General features: G+C 36.6%; 1 protein-coding gene across 2 annotated transcripts in view; it reads left to right on the top strand.

Moving 5' to 3' along the window:
* The window catches only part of MCTP2 (multiple C2 domains, transmembrane 2), a 194,614-nt gene that overhangs the window by 151,024 nt on the left and 16,394 nt on the right, over nt 1-27,196 (top strand). Inside the window, exons 18-19 of one of the 2 annotated variants that reach the window (XM_011957951.1) lie at nt 1,355-1,396; nt 16,802-16,911. In XM_011957951.1, coding sequence (XP_011813341.1) covers nt 1,355-1,396; nt 16,802-16,911 — 152 coding nt within the window. The remainder of the gene's footprint in view (nt 1-1,354; nt 1,397-16,801; nt 16,912-27,196) is intronic. The other variant, XM_011957959.1, reaches the window with a different exon arrangement.

Here is a 27,196-nt window from a genome sequence, read left to right as displayed (position 1 = left end):
ATATTAATATACCTGTGTGCACATAAGTGTGTATGTATGTATAAAGCCTTTATTTATCAAACATTGAAAATAATTATTTAGTTCTATAATACAACTATGAAAAAGGCAAGAACTATTTTCATTTTATGTCTTATGAAACTACAGTGCATATGACAAAGTGATTTGCTTAAAGTCACAAAGCAAAAACTAATGGAACCATGTCCCAAGCTAAAGACTTCTCCTAATTATAGTGTTTTTTTTCCCTCCCATAGCCTGTTTTCATTACCTTCCTGTTTATCCACTGGCTTTCATGAGACATGTTTGCTGCCAATTGTGAATAGGTTAGTTCCCCAGATGACCCATGAGTACCACACAAACTGCTGACTGCATCTTGTGAGAATTCTAGAAGGTAGGGCTATATTGGCCCTGAAGAAATTTCTTGATGACTGCTCCATGGTTTTATGGAATGTAGCAGAGTATTCTCTGGATACTTCAGAGTTACTCCTTTTTAAGAACATGATGTTGACAATTATTTTTACTATTGGAACAATGACATGTGAACAGCATGCCTGACCTTTGCAAGGTTAAGCAGAAATGCAAGTGTTCAAGCTGAAAATAGAACCTGTTGTCTAATACTGAGCTTTCTTTCCAAACTACTGACCCTGTTTTATTATGTACCAACAGATACTAGTTTTTAAACATTGTGGTGCTATAATCAAACTCTGGCCATTAAATAGCCAAGATTTTTACATTAAACAAGCCCATTAGCAGTACAGCTGGTGCTGTGGCACCTGAGCTAAAACCAGGCACCCTTTAGTCCAGCTCTGAGCCTTGAGTTTCTTTCCCTCACCTGCCCCTTCTAACCCTAAACCCAGAGCAAAAATAATAATGCCACAGAGAAACCTGTAACTTATTCTTAAGATTGATTATATTCAGACTAATGCATTCTATACTGTCTAATGTTTCAGTAATGGCCCCAAAGGGAGACAGCAGTCATTATAATAACAATGAGCCTAGCACTAGTGGAGTATGGTATTCTCAGCCTTAACGTAGCAGTTGGTTCATTTGTCAGAATAAGAACAACACTGTTTACAGAAAGTACAACTCAGCAATGCATTTTTAAAGCTGGCTGCCTTCAAAGGGCACTGGCCTAGTAGTTTTATTTATAGTCAACAGTTTTATGTAGATTATGCTTATTGCTTAGAGTCCTGCCACAGTGTCCCTGAACTTTAAAAGAGTTATTTTTTAAGAGGTTATAATGCATTTCAAAAATATGAATGCTTAAAGTCTGTAGGCAAGCTTTAAAATGTGTCTAATTTGCATTTGTTAATTTCAGTTGATGTTTTTATAAACACGTTGTGGGATTTCCTTTCAGGAGAGCACAGACATAGATGACGAGGAGGATGAAGATGACAAGGTGCGTATGTTCAAGAAAGAACACAAAAAAACACTAGTGTTGTCAACAGATAGCATTCCTCCAGGTCGAATCTCTCTCCCCCCCCCTGCTTTTTTTTTGTATTATAGAGTTACCAGTATAGTAATATTATTGTAACTTTTTAAAGGATATCCATTTTTAAGATTTTTTAAAGTGACATTGAAAAGGGTAAAATAGAAGGAATAATTGAAATGTTATAAAAAGCATAACTATAGGAGGCCTTTTATTAGATGCAAGCCAAGATTAGCCTTCCCCTTCATAGATAAAAGGTAGCCTAGGAAGTCAAAAGTAAATCAAGTGAAATTGCTGTTTCTTTAGGCTCATGTCTGCACTCTGTGGGGTGGTCACCCACTTCCGTGCCTGTCATTTTCCCAGCTGTTCCTGGCAGTGTTTTCAGCTATATGTCTGTGTACATCTGTCCTTTTCCTTCTCTTGGGAGAATCTCTCAAATCTGCTGCTTTTGTTGTCATTACGCTTTCAGACAAACCTTCTGGAATAAAATGAAACAAGTGAAATGCCAAATGAAATGCTACTAGCTTAATGGACTTCCAATCCCCTTAACCTGTGGGTATCTGGGGCGAGGGATGGTAACATGTAGGAGGCTTGTGGAGAGAAAAGGGCAAAAGGGGAAACCTTGAGAGTAAGTATCCCATGTAAATGCCCATTGAATAGGAATGTATTCAAAGACACTGGCTCTATGATACAAAGAGCCTTAAAATTAATTGAGTGGACCAGATGGTTTTGCCCATTTGTAGCAAATGGGGTGGATTACAAAGTAAATCTTATTTGTTGTGTTAAGAGGATCATTAATAGCAAAATAATAAAATCAACTATAATACTTTTAAAGGAAAAATGACCTTTTTCAGAAAAGGGGTTGCACAGATGCAAGTTTCTTCTTGATGTCTTCATGTTAGCGGTTTCTGAATGATTAAATCATTGAATATTGTCAAAGGAAAGCTAAGTTAATAAGGTTTATAATGGGATGTTTTACCAAAAAATCAGAAGTATTAATGAAATTATTTTAAACCTGTATGAGGTGATAACTACAAGTCTAGGCCTCCTGTTCTTCAGACTGGCCAGCTATCAGGTGGGGGTTCCCACAACTCCTTTCTTGGATTCAATGAATTTCTAGAATGATTCACAAAATGTAAGGAAATATTTACTGATTATTACAAAGGACACAACTCAGGAACAGCCAATTAGAAGAAATGCACAGGGCAATGGATGGGGGAATGGGTGTGAAACCTCCACACCCTCTCTGGGCACACCCTAGAACACCTCCATGTGTTCACCAACCCAGAAGCTTCCAGAATATGGTATTTTTGTTTCTATGGAGGCTTCATTACATAGGCATAATTGACTAAATCTTTGGGCATTGGTGTTCAGGTCAATCTCTGGCCCCCTATTCCTTCCCTGCAGGCCAGGGCTGGGGAGGACTGAAAGTTCTAACCTTCTAATCACATGGTTGGTTCCCCTAGCCACCAGCTCCCCCATCATTAGAGGCTTTCCAAAAGTCACCTCATTAACGGAAATCCAGGTGTGGTTGAAAGGGGCTTTTTATGAATAGCAAAAGATGCTCCTCTCACCTTTCTAGCTCGAGCTATTTTAGCAAGTGAGGACAAAACCAAATATTATAGCAAAGATGTTCCTATCTCTCTTACCACTTAGGAAACTCCAGGAATTTTAGGAGCTTTGTGCCAGGAACCAGGGACAAAGAACAAACATACATTTCTTATTATATTACAACATCACATAGGCAAAATTCTAAATATTTATAAACCAGGCCTGGATGAAAGGAAGATTTCTTCCTGTTTGGCCAAGCCTGTTTAAATGAACCACCAGTAGAAGAGGATGTCCTCTACCCTTTAGGAGTAACTGTGACCATGTGTCTTTGGCCCATCTAATAAAGGAGAGTATCCAACAAGAAGATGAATGGAAACACGGTATTCAGTGACTGGCAGGCAGCAAAATCAGGTCATAGTCAAGACCAGTGGTTGTCAAGGTCTAGTCTAGCACTGATGTACTTCAAGAGCCACCTAAAGGTCTGGAGAGAAAGCCCTTTGGTCTGTGCTTTAAACCTTTCTGGGCAAGGATGACTGAAGAAGGAGTTGGAATGGCAGCATCCGCAGCGATAAGCCTGGGAGCTGTTGCATTCATCTCAGCATGGCCCAACCCATACCAGTTGTGCCCACTTGTCCTACATTGAGGGCACTGGCACTAGGGTTTTCCTCAGTCCCCCCAGGGAAAATTTGTTCTTAACATGTTTTTATGTTAGTATTTTAATAGCACTTTTTAATAGACAAGTATAACCATGGTGGTTTTGCTTTCCCAATTTTATATTTCTATGAAATCTTCTAGAGGAATAAATCTAAAATGATATTTTGACTTCTGTTTATGTCTCTCCTGCTTAACACAACCCTTCTATTGTTAGGAAAGACGGGCAAATTTTTCCATCCTTGTCCATCTCTTTTCATTCTTCCTTCTGTAAGGGATTTGTAAACTAAAGGGATCTTCAGCTTTCAGACTTTTTGAGTGCACATCCACATATGTATTACAGCACTTGGTTTCTTCTCTGTGTAGATCAGCTTCTACCACTGAGATGTGCTTGTCATAGACCAGGACATACAGTCACTGAGTGACTCCCCATCATAGTGAGCTGGAAGAAAGGTCTTACCCACTGAGCCCTTCTGGCTTCTGTTGTGTGTTAGACACGACAGACCATGCTTCTGGGAACTGTAACACACTCAGTGAGAGATGAACTGTTTACAAATTATAAACACACAGCCATTTTGTTCAAAACCAGAAGAGGAGAGAAACTCCTTTCTACCCAAACCATCCATCTTGAAGGTGACACTCTTTAATTGCCAGTGCTCCTTCCCACCAAATACCATCACGAACGACTGTGGAAGATAAAAGCGTGCTGGGGCCTGTTGGCACAACTTCCTTGGGAGATGAATGCTTTGCCATGTTCTGCCTGTCTCTCATGCACAGACCAGGACACTGTCTGGGGTCTGTCATTCTTTTATTGTCTGGAACAGGGATTATTGTAAAATGACATCACTGTAACCCCTTGTTCCTTAGCATTGTGAAAAGTTCGTGGTAGTAACTTGTACTAGAAACCAGAGTAGACTTCACAATTTTGCCTTTTCTTTTGCGGACTTTCAGTGCTAACATAGAACTTTCAGGTAACTAGGTTTTTGCCTTTTAGCAGATGAAATGTACAAGCTAAACTTTGAAAAGAGGAAATCCTCCTTTCTAATACCTGATGGCTCATGTAAGAAATTGCTTGTTACAAGTCTAGTTTTCTAGGGACTCCAGAACAAACAGATAATAGCTAAGTTCAGCCAACAGCAATCAGTTGACATTTCCTATTTGTATTAGATTCCATATGTGGAATCCTTCCATGTGGACCTTATTTGTATGGATGGATTACAATGAAAATTGCATTAATTTTCTACACAGTAAAGGTCAGTAATTGAAGCATGAACCAAGAAACTATTGTGTAAAATGCTGTATCCCATACTTAGGAAAGGTCATGCAAGACAATAATATCTTGTTTTCATTACAGAAGGTATAAATACTTGCATTAGAGTTTCTTTCTTTTTCCAGCCCAACAATCACTTACATAGAATATTTCAGCATTTTCTATTAACATCAGGAAGAAGGAATCATAAGGGCATGTAATAAAAGAAAAAAAGCCCTGCTTAATGCTATCGAAAAGAAACAGTGCTCTAAGGCTTGCATTGTGGGTTGGTTTGTTCATAACTAGGTTGTCAGAAATAGGACTTGAATGATCTGTCCTTTTAGGATCATCAATGAAGTCACAATTGCCTGACAGTGTTTATGAAAAACAATATGACCCTTTTATATCAGTTGTAGATGAAAAACATATGGACATTTTCCTTTAAGAAAATAAGAAACATCCATTTTTGTTGATTGACTGAGGAGCATATTATAATAGAAGGATGCAAATGGATATTGTACCTATATTTTATTTTCAAAAATTAGTTTGTCATTAAAATTTAAGTACAGTTAAAACCATTAATTTCAGTGTTTAAAATGATTTTCCATCCTCTAAATTGATTAGCTAGTCCCTTCCTCATTGCCCAGACAGGGCCTTCTTAGTGGGAGAAGCAAATGGCATGTATCTAGAAGGAGTTCTCACTGTGAATTAACCTGTAGAGTCCTTTGGATGATGTGGTTAAGTCCACCGTGCCTCATTCCCTGTGTTTCCTTGTGCCAGAAAGAGAGAGGAGATGATCTATAATATCCTAACCAGAGAAAACTTTTGTTCATGGAGGTCTTCTTGCAATCTAACAATAAGAGTAGTTTTGTCTATAATTCATTTGTGCTCTTTTTTTTTTTTTTTGAGACAGTCTCGCTCTGTCGCCCAGGCAGGAGTGCAGTGGTGCCATTTCGGCTCAATGCAACCTCTGCCTCCCAAGTTCAAGTGATTCTCGTACCTCAGCCTCCGGAGTAGCTGGGACTACAGCCATGGGCCACCATACTGGGCTAATTTTTGTATTAGAGATAGGGTTTTACCACATTGGCCAGGCTGGTCTGAAACTCCTGGCCTCGCGTGATCCGCCTACCATGGCCTCCCAAAGTTCTGGGATTACAGTCATGAGCCACCATGCCTGGCCTGTTTGTGCTTTCTTCAGAATGTCTAAAACATAGTAAATTGGTTAGATTAGTAATTTTTAAAACTATGACATAAGCAGTGATACTTACAATGATACAGTGTTGTATTTTTAAGAAAATAAAAAGCCAGAGAGTATCTTTGAATGGTTAACAATAGTTGCACGTGCACACACTCACCTTCAGGGATATACAATTTATATACAGGGCATATTGTAAAAGACCTGCTTATGGATAATTTTCAGGGGAATAAAGTGTATGGGCATTCTAATTTAAGTCCTTTTAATTTGATTTAATGTGGTTTTTAGTGATGAAGTGACTTAATTGCTAACATTTTTATCATACCATCTTTCAAGCCTTTTATAGTGAAGTGGATTCCAGCCAATTCTTAATTATCAGTTTATGCATGTTTTGGATGAGAGGGGGTTGCCCTCCCAATTTCCTGTAGTCCTTTGACAAATCTACTTGCTCAGATATTCTTTTTAAGAATCAAACTCTCGGCCGGGCGCGGTGTCTCAAGCCTGTAATCCCAGCACTTTGGGAGGCCGAGACGGGCGGATCACGAGGTCAGGAGATCGAGACCATCCTGGCGAACACGGTGAAACCCCGTCTCTACTAAAAAATACAAAAAACTAGCCGGGCGAGGTGGCGGGCACCTGTAGTCCCAGCTACTCTGGAGGCTGAGGCAGGAGGATGGCGTAAACCCGGGAGGCGGAGCTTGCAGTGAGCTGAGATCTGGCCACTGCACTCCAGCCTGGGTGACAGAGCCAGACTCCGTCTCAAAAAAAAAAAAAAAAAAAAAAAAAAATAAAAAAAAAAAAATCAAACTCTCATTCTTAAAAATGTTTTGACTTCATAACCTTTAGAAGTCATCCAGAAATATTATCAATCTGGCCTTTTTGAACATTATTCAGAGCATCCTTCTTATTGTCAAGCTCACTAATATTGCTAGTATAAGTAGATCTTTCTGATTTCTAAGGATTATAGTATGTTATTCTCAAATATTATGAAATGTGATATGTTAGACTCAGTTGGATGAATTACATATCCTTCTCTTAGCGAATGTGCAATTGTCTGACCAAATATCGTCAGAGGCGTAGTTTATATAGATTGAGTAGCCCTATTATAAATACTTGAAATCCAAAATGCCCCCAAATTTGGAACTTTTTGATCTCTAATTATCAAAGTAAATAATCACTGGAGCATTTTGGATTTCTGATTTTTAAATTAGGGATGATCAATCAGCATGAAGCATGTATTCCCAAATCCCAAAACAATCCAAAATCCAGAACACTTCTGGTTCCAAGCATTTTGGATAAAGGATACTAAACCTGTATTGCATCTAGATATTCATTTCCCATTACTTAGAATTGTCACATCATGAGAAGGTAGAAGACATTGGACATTGCATCCTGATTATCCAGAAGTGATTGGTTTTCTGAAAATAGTAGCTCTGTCTTTTGTATTTAAAAATAAATCCAATTGAGACCATCCTGATCAACATGGTGAAACCCCGTCTCTACTAAAAATACAAAAATTGTATGGGCATGGTGGCACACACCTATAGTCCCAGCTACTCAGGAGGCTGAGGCAGGAGAATTGCTTGAACCCGGAGGCGGAGGTTACAGTGAGCTGAGATCGTGCCACTGCACTCCAGCCTGGTGACAGTGAGACTTCATCTCAAAATAAATAAATCCCTCATCCGTTTTACTGTGACTCACCCAATTATCCAATGAGTTTATGAGATAATTGATAGGAAGGGGGAAATACCGCTTTTTTCTTCAAGGGAAAAATAATCACTGGAATAAAGTATTAAATAAAACAAGAATAATAAAACAAGGCCGTTTCAAGTAAGAATTATTTAAGCAATTAGATTTATAAAAATATTAATATTTTAGAGTGTTCACAATTTGCAGACTGCTTTTATATGCAGTAGCTCATTCAGTACTCAAAACAAAATATTAAGTTTCATAGTATATTCTGTTGTCTACAAATGAACAAACCAAGGCTAAGAGAATTTCAGTAGCATATCAGATTTATCAGCCAGGATAGTGGCAACACTCAAACCTATGTCTTCTGGTCTAAATCTTATTTTTGACCATGCTCCATTGTTGTGAAGGAAACCTGTCATTAATTTATTGGTTCATTTTTCTGCATTATTTTGCCAACATTTATTGATGTCTTTGTACCAGAGTCTCTATGAATACAAAAATTACAACCATAACCAAGGTGCTCATAGTAAATAACCCCAATGCCCTAAGATTACTGCCTTCATCAAGGTTTGTAATGTTGTTGTAAATGCTATGTTGGGAAAGAGAGGAGAAATGCTAGGTGAGGCAGGACTGCTAAAAGGAGGTGATGTTTGAGCTGAGTCTTAAAGTAATAATAATTACTTAACTTGTTCCATTGCCGAATCACATATTATCTTATACCCACTCCTTTACTCTACCTGGGAGAAAACTAAAGGATTCACACAGCTAAACCAGCAACTGCTGCTCCTGGTATATTTATCTACAGTAGTTACAGTTATAGAAATTAGCCCTGTTTACCTTGTGGTGGCATGGCGTTCTGTCACTTAGTACAGAGTGACTTTTAATGAAATCAATCTTTCAAGGGTCTAGGTTCCAAATATATTTTTTCCCTAATCTGTTGCCAATTGTTCAGTTGTATTTTATGAGTATCTTCCTATTGAGCTGATTGTTTATTCCTTTTACTTTTTCAACCCTATTATTTGATACTAGATGAGATCCATGTTGCAGGCCACACACACACAAAAAAGTGTTGGTAAATACCAGTACAGAGTGTAAGTGCTTTATGTAATGAACAGATACAGCAATATAAAACCACTTAGAAATGATATTGATTCAAAATCCAAATACTGTTTTATATTCATTTCCCAAAGCAAAAGAACTACTTGAGAAAGAAGTACACTCCAGAAAGAGTACAGATCTCCCCACTCCATTTTAATAGCATGAGCTGTGGAGTTGACTGTGTGTGTGTGTGTGTGTGTGTGTGCACGCGCGCATGAGTCCACGTCCGCATCCGCGTCCCCGCATGCCCACAAAAATGCCTTATGGGAAGAAATTATTAATGACAGTTCCTGGTGCATTGCTGGGATTCCCAAAGAATAATTTTTAATTTCATGTATCAGAAATATTGCTGCTTGTTCTTTGTTATGACAGATGCTAAGCTTTTTTTCATGCTAAATGCCACTCAATCTGTTTCTAATGTTTATAATTTTCTAAGTTTTCAAATTATAGCCTTTTAATATTCAGTGGGATGAAACAGACCAAACATATTCTTGTTTAAAGTCTAAAGGTATATTTTTGCATCTTTAGTCTAGATGATTGAAATTACTGGGGGGATTTTGAGATAAAAATTTTTGCATTAATCTCTTCTGAGAATTCTGTTCATTCTGTGACAACTACTATTCAGTTTTTAAGCATGTCAAAAGGATTTTTTCTGACATGGTCAATTTTCAGGACTCTGTCTCTAGTTTTGCTTAGGGAATTAACAGAGAAATGAGAAGTTTTCTAAATCAGAACATGTAGGAGAGATTTAAAGTAACACCCTGATTATATAATTAATTCTTAGTTGTAAATTCATTTTGATGGTATTAATTCTTTGCCAGAGGCTCGAAGCTAGTTTATTGCACCTATAGTGCTATACTCATTGGAGACACAACGTCAATAAGGCCTTAAGGAAGGAAAGATTTGCCCTCTGATTTTTAAAATGTTTTTTCTTTTTTAAAAAAGAACAATTGTGTTACAACACAGACACATTATTTGTTCTTAGTTCAACTGCTTACAGAAGTTAGCAAAAATACTCAATCCTTTTAACGTTTTATAAATGAATAATGAAAAATAGTGGGCTTGTATTCATCTTCATATGATGCATATTTTTAGGTTACCAAGTTAGTTTGTTATTTTTCTCACAATGAATGCCACTCTTTATTGTGTACTAAAAAAAAAAAAAAAAAAAGGAAACCTTATGAAATTTGACAAAATCCATGCTTTCATCTCTTATTTGGTGATGCAGTCTTGCTCACAAAGTAGACCCCTAAAGCATGTGAATTTTACTTATGCTTCCACATTTTTTCACGATTGTAATGAGAAGTGATACTCCTCTTTTTCAAATATAGGAATCTAAAACTATGTATTTAGCCATAATAATCTTGTTCATTTATTTAATCACACCAGTGGCCTTCACTATTTTTATTACACATTTCCCTCTGTAAATTGGAAGCCTTATATGTTAAGGGAAAATAGAAGCACATGTGAGAGCAGTTCTGTCTTTCTGAATGAATCACTGTTACTCTTCCTAGGCAGTTTGGTAGCAACAGCAGATGTAATGTTGTGTTTGCTAAACTGTGTTATCGCCACATTCCCTGGTTCAATCTGAAACGTGTAAATAAAGCCAGCATGATGCAGATGGAACTGCAGATGATCTTTCATACAACTCAGGGCAACATGAGTAGACTTGTCCTGGAAGATCATTTTCTTTGAAACTTAAATTAATCCCAGTATTCTTTAAACTGGACAAAAGGTTGTTCCTTCTTTTGTAGCTTTGCCTTCTTGAAGGGAAGTAACTTGCGTTTTTGAAGCACCTGGAATATACTAGGTACTTTACATATGTGACAATATTTAATTTTCTCCACACTCCAATCAGAGTAATGACAATGATCCACATTTTCCAAATATTGAACTTGAAATTCAGAAAGGGTAAAGAACTTGCCATGATCACCAAGCTAGTAGATGACAGGACCAGAGTTGAACCCCGTTCTCTGACTCCATGGTCTGCCGTATATAACATCATTTAACTTCCCTGGACTTCAGTTTCCTATACATGGAAATACTAATACTAAAGGCTATGTAATACATCCTGTGATATGTCCATTGGTATATTGCTAGGTATAAAGAGAAAAGACCCATAAAATTGGTAGTATCTTACTTTAAAAGAGATAAATTTTGCAGTACAGAGAGTGAAAAGCACATTTGCTATTAGGATGATTAAAATGATAGAGGTATAATGCAGATTGAGAGAACAAAAACAGTAGTCAGCATAGACTGGCATCCTTAGGAAGAGGATTAACAAAAGCCATCAAGCTTGAGTTGGGCCTTTCAGTCATTCTGCTATATTTACAAGGTCTAGAATCTTCTTGCAAACCGCAAGCATTTGCTTATTTCTTGGGTCAATGTAAATAATTATTTAATACTACTATAAACCTGATAAACTATTTTTGTCCTGTATCCATTTATTTCTCCATCAAACAAGCACTGTAGCAGCACTGAGGATGGACCCACCACAATTGTTGGTGCTAAGAACACAGGATCAGATAAAACAGCCTGGTCTTACCTGTTGATCCCCCAGTTCAAGCAGGGTATAGCCAAAAAGAGGGTAATGGAAGATATTAATGAAGCATCCAAGCTACAAAAATATAATCATCTTCTTGTATCATACAAGCTACCATACCTTGATAAACACACATTGTCCAAAGGTCATTTTTAAAGCCTTTCAGAGAGCAAAAACTACATTTACTGCTAACCGTAAAGATACCTAACTCAGATGGAAATTTTCCCTCTCTCACATGAGTAGCAAATGCCTAGTTCAGGCATTTTAAGGAAGGGGTGGAAACACATGAAAAAACGTGGTTTTTTTGTTGTTGTTTTTTTTCTCCCTGTCTAGAAGATACTCTGGAAATAACTGGTTTGTTTCTTTACTAAAGAATTTTAGGGAAAAGTAATTCAGGTTCACCACAGATCCCTGTTTTCCCAGAAAGTTTTCATTTACTAATTATCCTTGTTTTTAAACTATTTTATTTAATATTTCCACTATAACAAGGTGGGATGTGTTGCTTAGGCTTTCAATTTAAGCTTTCAGCTGTTTCCGTGGTCGTTACTAGTAGCCCATGAGATGCATGCACTGTGACCAGAGTTCTCAAAGACTAACACCAGGTTAACTGTAACAACCAGGAATGACCCATCTCTATTTTCCTGACTCTCTTCAGGGGCTGAATGACTAACATCCAGCTTTAAAGGAAAGCTTTTGCATGGTCCATAATAAAACAAAGTGCTCTCAGATGAGCTAATCCCTTCTTGCTTCTGGCAGTGGTAGAAAGCATGTGATGTCTACTGGCCCATTAAGCTGTGGCCACTGCCAGGATGCAGGAAGCTTTCAAACTGCCTATTCAGAATGGTTAGTAAGGGAGATGAGAAATAGGGTAGGTATATGTTAAATATTTGCATAATTACTCACTGTAGTGAGTAAATGTGCACTTTTTTACTTTTTTGATATGTAAATAAAAACAAACATTACATATTTAATGAATAATCATGTAGAGAGTACATTTCTCAAACAGTTGTCAATAAATGTTTACATTTCTTCTATACCCTGGGGCCTTGACTTGATCATGTCACTGACATGTGTAAACCTAAGTCACAAACTTGCCAAAGAAGCCTCAACAGCTACTTCAGGAGGAAGTATCTAAGAAAATCGTTTCTGAAAACATTATTTTAATGCATACAGCTAAAAATGTGTGTTGATATCTCTCTCTGTGGAGCATGACTTTTCATTTAGATCAAATGACTATTTCTTCTGCATTAATTTATATCATTTTCCATTTCAAGATTTCATTGTACATATATGAAAAATGACCAAGTAGCTGTTAATCTTCCTGCTAAAGGATGCAAACACAGTATCAGAGAACTTTGTGAAATTATTTTCATTTCTTACCTAATATATGAAAACAAAATAAACCTTTGCAAGTTAACTCTACAAATACTGTAATTTCTAACATCAGAAATGCCACTATAAATTTAAACATTTATTATCGAGAATTATTTAACTTTACAATGATAATATGAATGCAAATTTTGATGGAGCAATATTGTAACTAATAAGATATTCCTCCAAAATGAAGAAATATGAGGCAGAGATGTACTTGGTGTTGGCTGTGATGCACTAATTATTCATTAATTGCATCCAGACAAGTGATAATAATTTTCCACCACTTGCAAAGTTCTAGTGTCCACCCTTATACTTTTTTTTATATACACAGTTGTGATATCAACAAGGTTGTGTGATAAAGATACATCACATATAAAAATAAACGTCAGCATGGCAGTATGTACTTTTTCTTTACCCATCATCATTTTAGAAAGGTTTGAACCTTTGAAGATACCTCAGTTAACTTAGACATTCTCCAAAACTGGACTCTTCTGTGGAAAAAAAAACCCTCTAAATTATGGTCATAATCAGTTGGAAAGTTTTATTCAAAATTTTTTGTGACTGAAGTTCTAATTTCATTTTTGGAAGCTTTTTCTGAATGGAAGTGAATTTTTTTTTTTAAGTGGCCAAAAATCACTTCATTTTTCTACGAAAGCAACATATAAAAGGTCAAATGCTATGCATGATTCAATTTTTAAATTCTGAAGTTATACTTTAGGTTATTTTTATTATTATTTTATTAGGTGGAGTCTTGCTCTGTGGCCCAGGCTGGAGTACAGTGCCGCGATCTTGCCTCACCGCAACCTCTGCCTCCCAGGTTCAAGTGATTCTCCTGCCTCAGCCTCCCTAGTAACTGGGATTACAGGCGTGTGCCACCACAACAGGCTAATGTTTTATATTTTTAGTAAAGACGGAGTTTTACCATGTTGGCCAGGCTGGTGTCGAACTCCCAACCTCAAGTGATCTGCCCACCACTGCCTCCCAAAGTGCTGGGATTGCAGGCATGAGCCACCAGTCCTGGCCTAGATTATTTTATGGGAAGAATTCTTGTGATTTTTAATACAATAAATACACATTCTGACCATTAATGGAAAGAAATTTAGAAGGCATTTATTTTTCAGCATACATTTTGTTAAATGTTCCAACATATTGTCTTGAAAAAATGTTTGACAGGAAAAGTTCCTGTAAATGAATACAAAAATACAGTGCCTTTGAAAATATTTGGGATGAAGTATATACAGATTTCAATATTTTAAAAAGAGATTGAGAATATTGTCCATGTACCACATTTTTGTTGTGAGTTTTCAAGGTACCTAAGTGCTTGTACAAAGTGTTACTTTTATTTTTTTTAGACAGTCTTGCTCTGTCGCCAGGCTGGAGTGCAGTGGCGCCATCTCAGCTCACTGCAACCTCTGACTCCCTGGTTCAAGCAATTATCCTGCCTCAGCTTGAACCGCAAGCACGCGCCACCACACCCAGCTAATTTTTGTATTTTTAGTAGAGACGGGGCTTCACCATGTTGGCCAGAATGGTCTCCATCTCCTGACCTCGTGATCCGCCCGCCTTAGCCTCCCAAAGTGCTGGGATTACAGGCATGATCCACTCTGGCCAGCCTCAGAAAGTATTATTCATTAAAATTATGGTCTACAGTGGAGTCAATTAAGGTGTCAATTTAATGACACCTCTGAAGGTGATTGATAACAATTTCATGAAATATTAGAAATAAAAAGATGCCACTAAAAAGTACGTTCTTTTGAAAAGTAATCCTGACATGGGTATATAGACAGTTGTAGCTAGTAACTGACTAAAATATATGAATGTATATCACAAATAATCCTTCTTCTTGTGTCATTTTAAAATATCCAGATGATCAACAAATTTAATGCACAAAAGTTTATTTGAAAATAATGTATTTGTGAAATAAAAATGGAATAGTTTTGTAGGTCCACCAATATAATAAAACCAAGTTTTCAGTTCATCCATATTTCAAAAATTATTTCTGTTTACTTCTACTCTTAAAAAGCAAGTCCAGATGATAAGTTATTCTGTTACTCAAGATATAGTAAGACTCTTTAGCCTGGTCTTTGGATATTTAATACTCCAAACATCAAATTCTTTATAAAGTAACAGGACTCGTGAGCATCGTTATTTTGGCATACTAACTCATGCTTTCTTCACAACCAGAACCTCCCTATTTGGGTGTTTCATAGGGGAAAAAAAAATTGAAATAGGAAGTTTTTATTAAATTGAATGACGTGGAAACTTGAGTCATTTTCCAAGAAATTGTTTTGACCTAAACTGGATGCTGCCAAAAAGAGGAAGCCACTTTTGACCTTTGGGTCAAATTCCCTCGTTCTTTCAAATGTTCCTTTATAAACATGAATACTTATGTGGCAGACAGAGCTGGGTTTTCACCATTGTGTCCATTAATAGATGTCAGTGGACTCATGAATTAGTACACTCTGGCAGCATATCTAATTTTTGACACAAACTGCTTGAGGAATTAGAGTAAGGGGAAAAAATTCAAATTAGGATAAAAAACTAAAAGTATCTTGAAAGTTTGATGTTGCAAAAGGAAACAATGGACCTGGTTTTCCTTCTGCACAGAATGAATGGATAAAGGAGTAGTCTTGTTGGTAAGAATTTATTCAAACCATTGCAGTACCCTTTACTGGAGAGGGGGCGGCAGTGAGGCATTCTAGCCTGTGTTGTTCCTTTGTCTGTTTCAGCCAAGTAGTTTCATAAAGGCAGATGCAAGAAGGGAGATCTGTGCTTTTCAAGATTTGTGTCATATTGGTGGTTTTACCAGCAATCCCTATTGGCAGTGGGTTCTCTTTCACTCCATCCATGGCTCCAATTTGATGGAACAAAGGATACAAGATGAAAATGATTTTATTTTTTCCTTTTGCAGCACAGATAGTATTATAGGAATGTCCTCTTAAATTTAGAAATGTTTGCTTCATAGTTTAGTAAAATTTTCACCCAACTAAAATTCTATGTGGGAAAAAAGTTATGTAAGAGCTGTTTGAGGTTTTAGGTTTCATACAATAGGTGTAGTGGCTACAATGACCCAGAGAGACAGGAGTTGAGAGCTCATTGACTACATCCCAATTACAGCAAAGTCCATAGGGGAGCTAGAACATAGCATCAGAATATTAAAAATAGTGTAAAAATACTACTCTTTAGGGAATCTTCTGACATTTGAGTGATTTCTAAGTAACCTGCATAACTGTTAGTTACCTGGCATGCTAAAACACATGTAAGGTTTTCTGTAAACAAAGTAAGGAGAATATTGTTAGAAAGCTGAATTCCATTTCACATGAAGCATTGGAGATTAAGGAAGATGAATGTATATGTGCTTCCAATGTCATGAGGAGATCACAATTGCTGATCATCCCAGAAGGGAATAATCTGGGTAGGCTGCTGCCCCAGCAGTACACTATAGGGTTACTTTGTAGCATGTCCATAGTGGCTTGCTTTGTTTCTGAAGTGGTTGCCAAAGGATGGATGAAATGTTATCAGGCTGGCAATATATTTAAAACATGCTTAAAAATGCAGCAGAGTTTGACTAAGATGTTCCAGTACTAGGAATCATACTACCTCTGTCTCCAACATGCCAGGAACGTCTCTGATAGGAGAGGAATACAGGGTGATCTTGCAGAAAACCTGTGGAGACAGAGAGGAAGTCAGAGTTAGCCAGACTGACGGGATTGCAGAGTTCTGTGAGGCATGCAGCAGCCTCCACAGGGAAGTGAAGTGCTTGGTTCTGTGAGGCTTTCCTTTATCACCTCATGACAATGAGGTAGCAACTGAGGCTTGCACATTAGGAATGGTAGCATCTGAGTGAGTGAACAGATTTTTTCTGGGGGCGGGGAGTCCATATTTAAGTTGTAAAACAGTGATTTATCTCTTGTAATCACTCTATTGGTATAAATCCTTGTTATTATAACATGTTATAATATTTTCTGTATCGGCATGTTAAAAAATGAAGTCACAGTTAAGTCTTGCTTTTATGTTTTCCAGGAATCGGAGAAAAAGGGGTTGATCGAAAGAATCTATATGGTACAGGATATTGTTTCAACTGTTCAAAACATCTTGGAGGAAATAGCTTCTTTTGGAGAAAGGATTAAAAAGTAAGTTCTAAATTTGTGTTGTGATGTTTGATGTAGACCTGCTATCCACAATGACAGTGGGGTTATGGCAGTGGGGTGGGAGAAAGGGAGGTCAGAAAATACAAACACGAACTAAAGAAACACTCTTGGGTTAGCCTGTCTGACTTCGGTTGACTTCTTAACTTCACAGTTGGGTGGTACCTCACAACTGGGGTGACCATAAGGCCTAGTTTATTCCAGTCACCCCAGCATAAATATTAGTAGTGTCCCTATTTTTCACTCAAAAATATATCAGTTTGGGTGATAACTTATAGATATTTAAAATGTCACCCTATTCAGAAATAAAAAGAGAAGCAAATGTGCTAAAAAGGAGCCTTTTCTATCTGAACCACGGAACTTAGTAAATGCCTTGAGTAACTTTTCTCTCCAATTCTCCAAAGAAAGATACATATCTAGTACCATCATAGATGGATAAATGTGAAGTTAGTTCACCACATATATGGATGTCTTAGGACAGGATACGACTCTCTGGCCTTTTTTAGAGAAAGTTGGCAATATTTTCAGCTTTGTGGGACATATGGTCTCCGTCCTGACTACTCAACTCTGTTGTTAAAGTGTAAAAGGAGTAACAGTTAATATGTACATGAATGGGTATGATATGCATTCCAATAAAACTCTATTTATAAAAACAGGAAACATGCTGGATTTGATTCACAGTCTACCCACAGCTTGTCACCCCCATCTTAGGACATGATAGCTCAACTGTCTAATGGAACTCCAGTTAAGAAAGACTGTAGATTCATATGTTTTGTTTTGTTTTATACATTATCAACTCTGCATTAGTTAGTTTTCATTTGGCACCAATAAATGGAAGGTTTTTAATTTTTTTCCTTTGAATTATTAACTTACTTCTCCCTTTAATCTAGAATGGTGTCAACCATGTTCTTTCTAAGGATTAATTCTTACTTTGTTGGTCGTGTCTACGTGGATCAGCCTAGTTTCTTTAAGTAAAGAATGTATTGTTTTGGAATTGCATGGGTAAACAGATTAAAAGTGGTGCTAAAAAACAAGTGAAAGTCTTATGCATTAAAATGCAAGGAATCCATAAATGATATTAACATCAGGAAATATAAGTAGTTAATATGCAACTTTATGTAAATACTAATGTTTTTAGTTGCATAGCCAATGAAATTGCCCTTGAATGCCCATTTATTATAAGCATAGTTAACATGTATGTTTAAAAAATAAGTTATAAACTAATTTTAAACAAAGTTGATGAATTTCTATTGAATTTACACAGTTATACCCCTTATTAATATCTTAAGAAAAAAACAACAGAATTTTTGCTCACAGATATGATGCCTATATGCTTTATTCTTGTAGGTTTCATATCAATTGGCAAAAGATTCTTGCATTTACCCTCAAAATGTTTACTATAAACATATATGGAAATAAACATGAATAGTAAAATGAGGAGGGTATCATAATTCTTTATTCATTTCCTCACTCAACTATCAGTTTTTGAGTTTCAGACACTGACGTGGTCTAGGAATGAGAAATACATCCATAATTACAATAGTGATAGCAACACCAACTGTTGTCACATGCCAGCCAGGCACTCTTCTAAGCCCTTTAAACAGACTAGCTCCTTTGAGGAGCTACTTTGAGGAGCTACATCATTCAAACAACCCTATAAAGTAAGGATTGTTAATATCCTCATTTTACAGATGAGGAAACTGAATCACAGAGTGATTACATTTGTAGTCCAGGATCACACAACTAGTAGCCATGTAGCTTGGGTTGGAACCTGTCCTCCTCATTACTACACTATAATGTCATTATCCTCAAGGAATCTCTATTTCAATGAGGGAGAAACAGAGTAATAGCCAATTAGAATTCAGTAGCATTAGTGGTAGGGAACAGTAAGAGAGAATTCTGGGAGAGATCTGATCAGCCCAGGAAGAGATGTAGGAGAAAGACAGACCGCAGGCAATTCTGAAGCAGAAGAAACTTATCAGCATCTCTGAGAATAGGAAGAGATAGCTGGGCAAAGAACTGATGAATGAGGGATTCAGGAGTGGACAGCCCTTGTGCAAACGCTCAAAGCTCAAGACTGTGTGGGAGATACAGGGAGATGTAAGGGATTTAGTGTGTCCATGCCACGGAGGTGCGGTTGGCAGTGCCTAGAGATGAGGCACGTCATGCAGGCCTTGAGGAGATGGAAAAAGTCAATGGAAGAAAGTTCAGCGAGGGACGTATTGGCAGCAAGGATGATAAGAGGACGCAGAGTGGGGTCAAGACCCGGGAAGGAAGATCATGTTGTTTGGTAAAACTGTCTCCATTCTTGAGCATCTCTAAAAGACAAATGTGGCTGTTGTGCAGTTGGTAATGTAAAAGGAAATGTGTCTGAGGAGAGAAGAGGGCGGAGTGATTTAAACAGGCTCCCAACCCTGCAGTGCTTTGAGGGGCAGCTGTGCCCAGCACAGCTGTGGTGGCCATGTCTGAGATGTGTCTTCAGCCCATGAACAGAGTACTGTTCTGCCCAGCTGCAACACAGGAAGGCTTCTAAGGCTCAAATCCTATTAATTCTTGGCCATTCATCATTACAGTGACCTTAAAGTCCCTGCTGGGCATTCAAGTGGGATGTCATGTGTAACCCTGTTGGAATTCCATTGTAACTCAGTGCTTAAGAACCAGGAAAACTTTTATTCAACTCTTGGCAACTGGCAAAAATATAGAAATACATAAAACTCTCAAAGCAAGGCTTCCCTGACACTGATGAGGGGGGACCCCAATGGTGTTGCATTTATGTGGAATGAACTATATTCCTTTTTTCCTACTCTTCTCTAGTCACCTTCCCTAATATTACACAAATTTTAAATGAATGTATGTATGAAGCCAATATAGTTTACTCAACATGTAGCATTTGGCTGGGCACGGTGGCTCACATCTGTAATTCCAGCACTTTGGAAGGCTGAGGTGGGCAGATCACCTGAGGTCAGGAGTTAGAGACCAGCCTGGTCAACATAGTGAAACCCCATCTCTACTAAAAATACAAAAATTAGACGGGCATGGTGGCACATGCCTGTAATCCCAGCAACTCGGGAGGCTGAGGCAGGAGAATCACTTGAACCTGGGAGGTGGAGGTTGCAGTGAGCCGAGATGGCACCACCACACTACAGCCCGGGCAACAGAGTGGAACTCTGTCTCAAAAAACAAACAAAGAAACAAAAACCATGCAACATTTATGCTAGACAGTAGGCAGAGCAGTGCAGGAGAGTGAAGCGTATCATATGTTCTATCATTATGGAGTGAGGGCTCTAACCCTTGCGTCCTTGAGTGGCTAGGGAAATCTCCACAGAGGAGATACTGAGATTAAAGTAGACCTAAAATAGGCAAGTTATTCCTACAAATGTTCCAGGGTAAAACCTGGAAGCCACCTTCATAAGAAGTACAACTTCCCTGGGTAGGAATGATGTGAACAATACTAAGCAGAAGATGGGCAAGCAGGTTAAGTTAAGTGGTTGCAATCCTGAGGTTAAGTGGGCTTGGAATGCAGATTTGATTCCAGTTAAGTGGTTGGAATCCAGGTTAAACAGGGCTGGAATCCTGATGGGGCCATAGGGAATGAGAGACAGATGCATTTTGTGTTTAATTCAAGAGTGACATATCAAAAGGGACAAAGAGTGAAGACAGAAAGATCAAGGAGGGGGCCAGGTGTGAGGAAAGCAATCACAGGCTAGTGTAGAGCCACGCATATGCGAAGGAAAGCCTTTAGTAGAAGACAGGACAAAATAAGAACCTACAGCAGAATATGACCAGTAGTTTTCATTTCCCTGGGAAGAAGAGTCAGAGGACCTCATTTGTCCAAGCCCTGGAAACAAGGAAATAATCTCATTGACACAAGGTCAGTGCAGTGGGGCAGCCAGTTGGGGGAGGACCCAGAGAATATACCTGCACCCACATTCTGGGATGTGGTCACAATCACAGTGAGACACTTTGTAAAACAACATTTTCAACAAAATCAACATGCCTGTAATCCCAGCAACTTGGGAGGCTGAGGATTTAGAAAACAATGTTCTTCCATATTAGTGAGCCCATGTGGTTGAATGAATGAAGAGGATTCCTTGAGCTTTTTCCATTAATTGAGAAGTTAAAGTCATTTGTTTCATAAGGGCCCAAGTCAGGGATTACCTCTGAGGATTTAGGGAGCTCTCAAGTCAGGAAAACCGGAGAAATCTATGAAAATGTTGTTTTACAAAGTGTCTTATCTTGAGATGGGAAAGCTTTGATTTACCAAGCTTCTTCAACTTCAGATTTTCTATGGAAGATGTTCTATGATACACGGGGAAAGAGTCTAGTAAGGTTTTAAGTGTTAGGGGTATAACTACTGAGTGTCTTTGAATTAAATCCTCAACATTATAAACAGGAATATTCAGCTAGATTACATGAGTAATATGGGCTTATTTACATTTTTTTAAAGTGCCTACTACAGAAGCAGTGAAGACGGGATCGTAAGCCAATTTTCTGAGTTCAAATCCCAGTTTTGTCACTGGAAGTGAATGATCTTAGGCAACTTATTTAACTTTTAGGACTCAGGGTCCTCATCGGTAGGATGGGAATAACAATAATGAGTTTTGCTTCATAAAGTTTAAATGAATTAGTACATATAAAGAGTTTAGACCAGTGGATGACAGGTAGTAATCACATAAAAATATTAACTATTGTGAGTATTATTTTTTGGCCACTGACTTGACTTTCTTCCTCTGTGTCTTAAATAAACCCAGTGAATGTCCCCTGCCCTCCTTCTAAACCATTTTAATACAGAAGTTGTACTTCTGAGGTGCCAAATTTTTGAGAAATCTGAACTTGTGGGTTGCTGAGGGGAAAATGCATTAGTCAACTGCCCTGGCTCTTAGAAGGCAAATCTGACAGGCTATGTGGGAGAGTGTGTCGCCCAACCCCATTTCTAGAAAGCACATGACACACAATACACTTGTACACACACAACTATTGGGATCTTTATTAGGACTGCATTAATTGGGAAAGAATTGATATCCAGATACATGTTTAAGTTTTCTAATATATGAGCTTGTTATATTCCAGTGTAATATCTCTTTAGATTGTCTTTAATTTATCTCATTCTTATTTTAGAGTTTTCTGTATAGAAGTCTGACATTTTTTTGTGAAATATATTCCTGAGTACTTGATAGTGTGGTGTTAGTTTAAATGGCATCTTTTTTCACATTTCATTTTCTACCTGTTACTCACATATAGACATGAAATTAATTTTTCTGCTTTGTTTCTAATAGCCACGGTAAACTTAGTTATCTTATTTTTATGTGAAGATTATTATTCTGGATTTTTTCCTTAGATAAATGTATCATGTAAGAATAATTTTTTCTTCATTTTTCCAGCCCTGGAAATTTTGAAAATCATTCAAATTTTTCCACATTTTTCCAGTGTGGTGTTAGTTTAAATGGCATCTTCATAAAGTTTAAATGAATTAGTATATATAAAGAGTTTAGACCAGTGGATGACAGGTAGTAATCACATAAAAATATTAACTATTGTGAGTATTATTTTTTGGCCATTTTTTTATGGCCAAAAAATTGGCCAAAAAATTTGGCCAAAAAATTTTGAAATTTTTTACTCATTTCATTTTCTTGACTTGCTGTACTGGCTATTAGTTGTCATACAATGTGGATTAGAATTGGTATTTTGAGGCATTCTTTTCTCTTGGGATCTCAGAAAGAAAGCTTTCAACATTTCACCCTCAAGAATGATGTTTGCTGTAGGTTATTGTAAATATGCTTTATCAGATAAAGGAAGTTCCCTTTTTGTTCCTAGTTTGCTATGAGTTTTTATTTTGAACATGAGTTGAGCTTTCCCTAACATTTTTGCCTGCATTCATTGAAATGATGTTATGTTTCTGCTTTATTTTGCTTTATGTGGTGAATTATTTTGATTGGTTTTCAAATGGTAAACCAATCTTACATTCTTGGAATAAACCCAGCATTGCTGTTCTATAGTCCCTTTATATCTGGCTGGATTTTATTTACTTGTTTTTGCTTGGGATTTTTGAGGTTATGATCATCAGTGAGATTGACTTATTTTCTGTTCTTGAAATTTTCTTGTGGCTAGGTTATTCTAAACTCATAATACAAGGTCAGGTAGGTTCTCCGTCTTTTTTTCTGGAAGAGTTTATGGGAGTATGATATCATTACTTCCTTTAAGATTTATAGAATTAGCTGCTGAAGCATCCAGGCCTGAAGTTTTCCTTTGGAGATGACTTTGGATGAAATATTCTGGAGGTATATATATAGTCAGCCATTCTATTATTTCTCATCTGTTTCTGTAAATTGTAATTTTCAAAGAGTTTGTCCCTTTCATATAAATTTTCTACTTTGTTGATTTAAAGTTGTTTATAACATCCTCCTCTTTAATGTCAGTAAGATCTGTTGCATTGTCTACTCTTCTATGCTTGATACTGTTTTTTATCCTTTTTCTTCTTGATGGGGATTTATCAATTATATTAGTCTTTAGAAATAAGCATCATTTGCCTTTACTAATCTTCTCTATTTCCTGCTTGTTTTTTCATTAATTACTACTCTTATATTTTTCTAACTTTTTAAGATGGATAATTAGATCACTTATTTTCAATCTTTCTTCTTTCTTAACATAAACATTGAAGGCTCTGCTATTTCCTGTAAACACAACTCTAGCTCCATGCCAAACATTCTGGCATGTAATATTCTCATTATCATTCAAATTTAGTTAAAGCTATTTTCTGATGTCTCTTTTGATTTCTTCCTTGGCTAAGATATGTATTGCTAAATTCCCAAGTATATGGAGATTTTCTAGTTATCTTTTCATTTCTGATTTCTAGCTTAATTGCTTTATGGTTAGAAAATATTGATCCAGCAATGGACTTTTGTCAATTTTCCATGTGAGCTTGAAAAGTAGATCATTGGATGCATTGTTCTCTCTATATATTCATTAGATTAAATTTGCTTATCATATTCAAGCCATATTCAGTCAGTATTTTTACTGATTTTTGTTTTTGTTTGGCTTGTTCTATCAATTACTTAGATGTGTTAAAACTTTTCACTATTGTTGTACATTTGTCTAATCCCTCCTTGAATTTTGTCATTTTTTGCTTTCTATATTTTGAAGCTACGTTATTTGGTTTGCAGATGTTAAAAATTATTATATTATCTTGGTTGATTGGAGCATTAATATGAAGCAACCTATTTCTTGCTAATACAGTTTTTTCCTAAATACCTTGGTGACCAATATTCGTATGGCTGTACAGTAATCCCCTATTATCCATGGGGGATATGTTCTCAGACCCCCAGTGGGTGTCTGAAATCATGGATAGTACTGATCTCTGTATATACTATGCTTTTTCTTATACATGCATGACCTATGATAAAGTTTACTTTATAAATTAGGCACAGTAATGGATTAACAATAATAATGAAATAGAACAATTATGGTAAGATAATGTAATAAAAGTTATGTGAATGTGGTGTTCCCCTCTCTTTTAAGATATCTTATTGTATGTAATGTTTTGGAACTCCGACTAACTGAAACCACAGAAAACCAAACTGCAGATAAGGGGTCACTACTGTCTCACCTTTCTTGTCTTCTTTTCTGTACTTTTCTTTCAACCTTTTTGTTTCAAATGTTTCTCTTGTATCTCACTATCACTATCATTTCATTGTAGCGTGTAATCCCTGCAAAATTAATGACATTTGCAATTGCATTTAGATTTAAATCTGTAATTTATTAATAGTAGTGTTTACTTGTTTGTTCTGTGTCTTTTTGTTTCTTCTATATCTTTCCTCCACTTGCTAGGAATTGAAACACTCTTGCTATTCTTTTAGTTGTCATCTTAGATTTAACAGCTTTATTTGCCACAGTCCAATATTGTCACTTTTAACGCCTTCCCAGTCAGTGCAGGAACCTTCTTAATCTATGTTCCACATCTCTTTGATATCTGTCATCTTTTTCGTCTTTGTGATGCCTTCTAAATACTTTCTTTGGAAAATCTTGGACTGTATTAGTTCTCTGCACTTTAAAATCCTATCCAATTCATTCATTGGGTTTTTAACTTCAATTATTGTAGTTTTCATTTCTCAAAATTCTATTTGCTTCATCAATTTTTCTTGTTTTTCATTTTCTTTTGGATTATATCTTCAAGTGTCTCTTACATGATTTTTAACATATTAAACATTATGATTTAATATATTGGATTAGATCTCAAAATCTGAAATCTTTCAGATTTTGTTGGCTCTTACTCATGGTGTCATGTGTCCTTTTGTGGTTTGGATTTTTAAGTATACACTTATATTCCTTGGATTTTCATGTGGAGAGTACTCAAACGTCATAGTTGATGATGTGTTTCCTTGGAGAGGAGTACTGTTTAAGTCACCTTGGGATACTGCCAATCCCAGGACCTACCAATCTAGGTCCTTCCTTAAATTCTTTTGCTTGAGGCTTTTCAAACAACACTGGTAGCATCAACTCAGATGATAAATCTCTCCACTTAGCACCAAGGTCGTGATTTATGTCCACTCATGTATGGTACAATATGTCCCTCCTTCCTTATTCTTACCCTGAATATGTAAGCTTTATGCAATTGTCTATATTAAAATCTCCCCATGGGGAGTTTCTAGGCTTCCTTTTCTGCCCCCAACCTCCCATCGTACCATGCAGACAACAGAAAGAAGCTCAAAATCCCAATATTTGGCAGAAAATATTAGAGTGAAAATTGAAATTGGAGCTTAGTTCCCTCCAAGAGTTCTTCCAATTTATTTTATTTTTATACTCTATTATATTTCTATTTTCATGTCAACCTAGTAATGGCTTTTTTTTTTTTCTGTTGATTAGTATTTTACTTTCTCTTCAAAGTGGAATGGTATTGCTAGAAAAGGAATGATAAAGTACATTCATTTTTAAAAAGTAATTTTATTCATGTTTGTAGCTATTATTTTCACAACTCTACCTGATATCAATACCTTTCTTTCCGTATTTGTGTGTTTTGTGCAATAACAATGAGAAAAGTGAGGGTAGCTAACACTTATTAAATAGTGACTATGTGCCATATATTTTTATAAATAATTTATATGTATAAAATTATGGAATCCCCTCAGCAGCTCTATAAAGTAGATGCAGTTATTATTCCCATTTTACAGATGGGAAAAATGAAAGCACAGAGAGGTGGAGAAAATTACTTAAGGCCACACAGCTAACAAAAGTTGCACAGGAATTGTTTTTACATTATAGGCTACAAAGTTAATAAGTAATCTTCCGGGGTAAAAAAAGAGTGGGTTTTGTTGCCACCTAGCTATGGATTTATGTCCAGGATCTGTCATCCACTATGTCTGCACTTCAAAAAAGTTTGAAAGGGAACAAATTTCTTTTTCCTTATTTATTTTAGTTATTTATTGTACGTGATACAGTTGTTACTTTTATTATAAATATATCAATTATAAAAATAATCAAATGCAACCAATGAAATATAAAGTCTTTTCTTATTTTATGTATGTACATTATTTCTACAATTTAGTTTTTTACTGTATGTAGCTTTGAGCCCACAGGGTGGGGGTAGTGTGAGTATTTTTAGTGTATTCTCATCTTTTTTTTTAAGCTGCATAGTATTGCAGAGTATAAATCTCATTAATTTTTCCTCATTTCGAGATTTTTCAATATTTATTTTACTGAGTTTATTTAAATACTACCAACCAGCCTGGAGAAGACATTTATGTACTGCCCCTGTGCCCTCGGGCAAGGAAAGCTGCAGGTTAAATTTCTTGCCATGCTGAACTGGATCCATTGTGGAGTTCAGATAGCATTTCAACACATATTGTAAAATTGCCCTCCAAAAAGTTCTGATACAAGTTCTACTCTGGAGTAGAGAAGTCGGGAATGGACCTATACAAATGTAGAAATTCAGAATAACAAAGACCGCATAATAAAGAAGGGAGAAAAATACTGATTGATCAGTTGGTGGAGTCACATCACTGGATCAGGGGAGGGCTTTGGTAAGCCTGGCCAAATCTAGACATTGACAAGGAAAAACTGATAGATTCGTTCATGTGAAAATTTATAATTTTTATGTTAATTATAAACAAAATAAAGTAGCAAACTGAAAAAATGTTATATATAACAAACATGACAAATGTCTGAGTTTTCTGCTATCCAAACTGATATTGGAAATCACTGAGGAAAAAGTTAAGCAAAACAGCTCAGGAGAAAACTAGCAAATAGCAAATAGTAACTCTTTTTTTTTTTTTTTTTT

Source organism: Colobus angolensis, unplaced genomic scaffold (assembly GCF_000951035.1).
Source record: "Colobus angolensis palliatus isolate OR3802 unplaced genomic scaffold, Cang.pa_1.0 Scaffold112, whole genome shotgun sequence".
NCBI classification, from domain to species: domain Eukaryota; kingdom Metazoa; phylum Chordata; class Mammalia; order Primates; family Cercopithecidae; genus Colobus; species Colobus angolensis.
The sequence above is the reverse complement of the archived record's forward strand: the minus strand, read 5'-3'. Positions and strand labels throughout refer to the sequence as shown.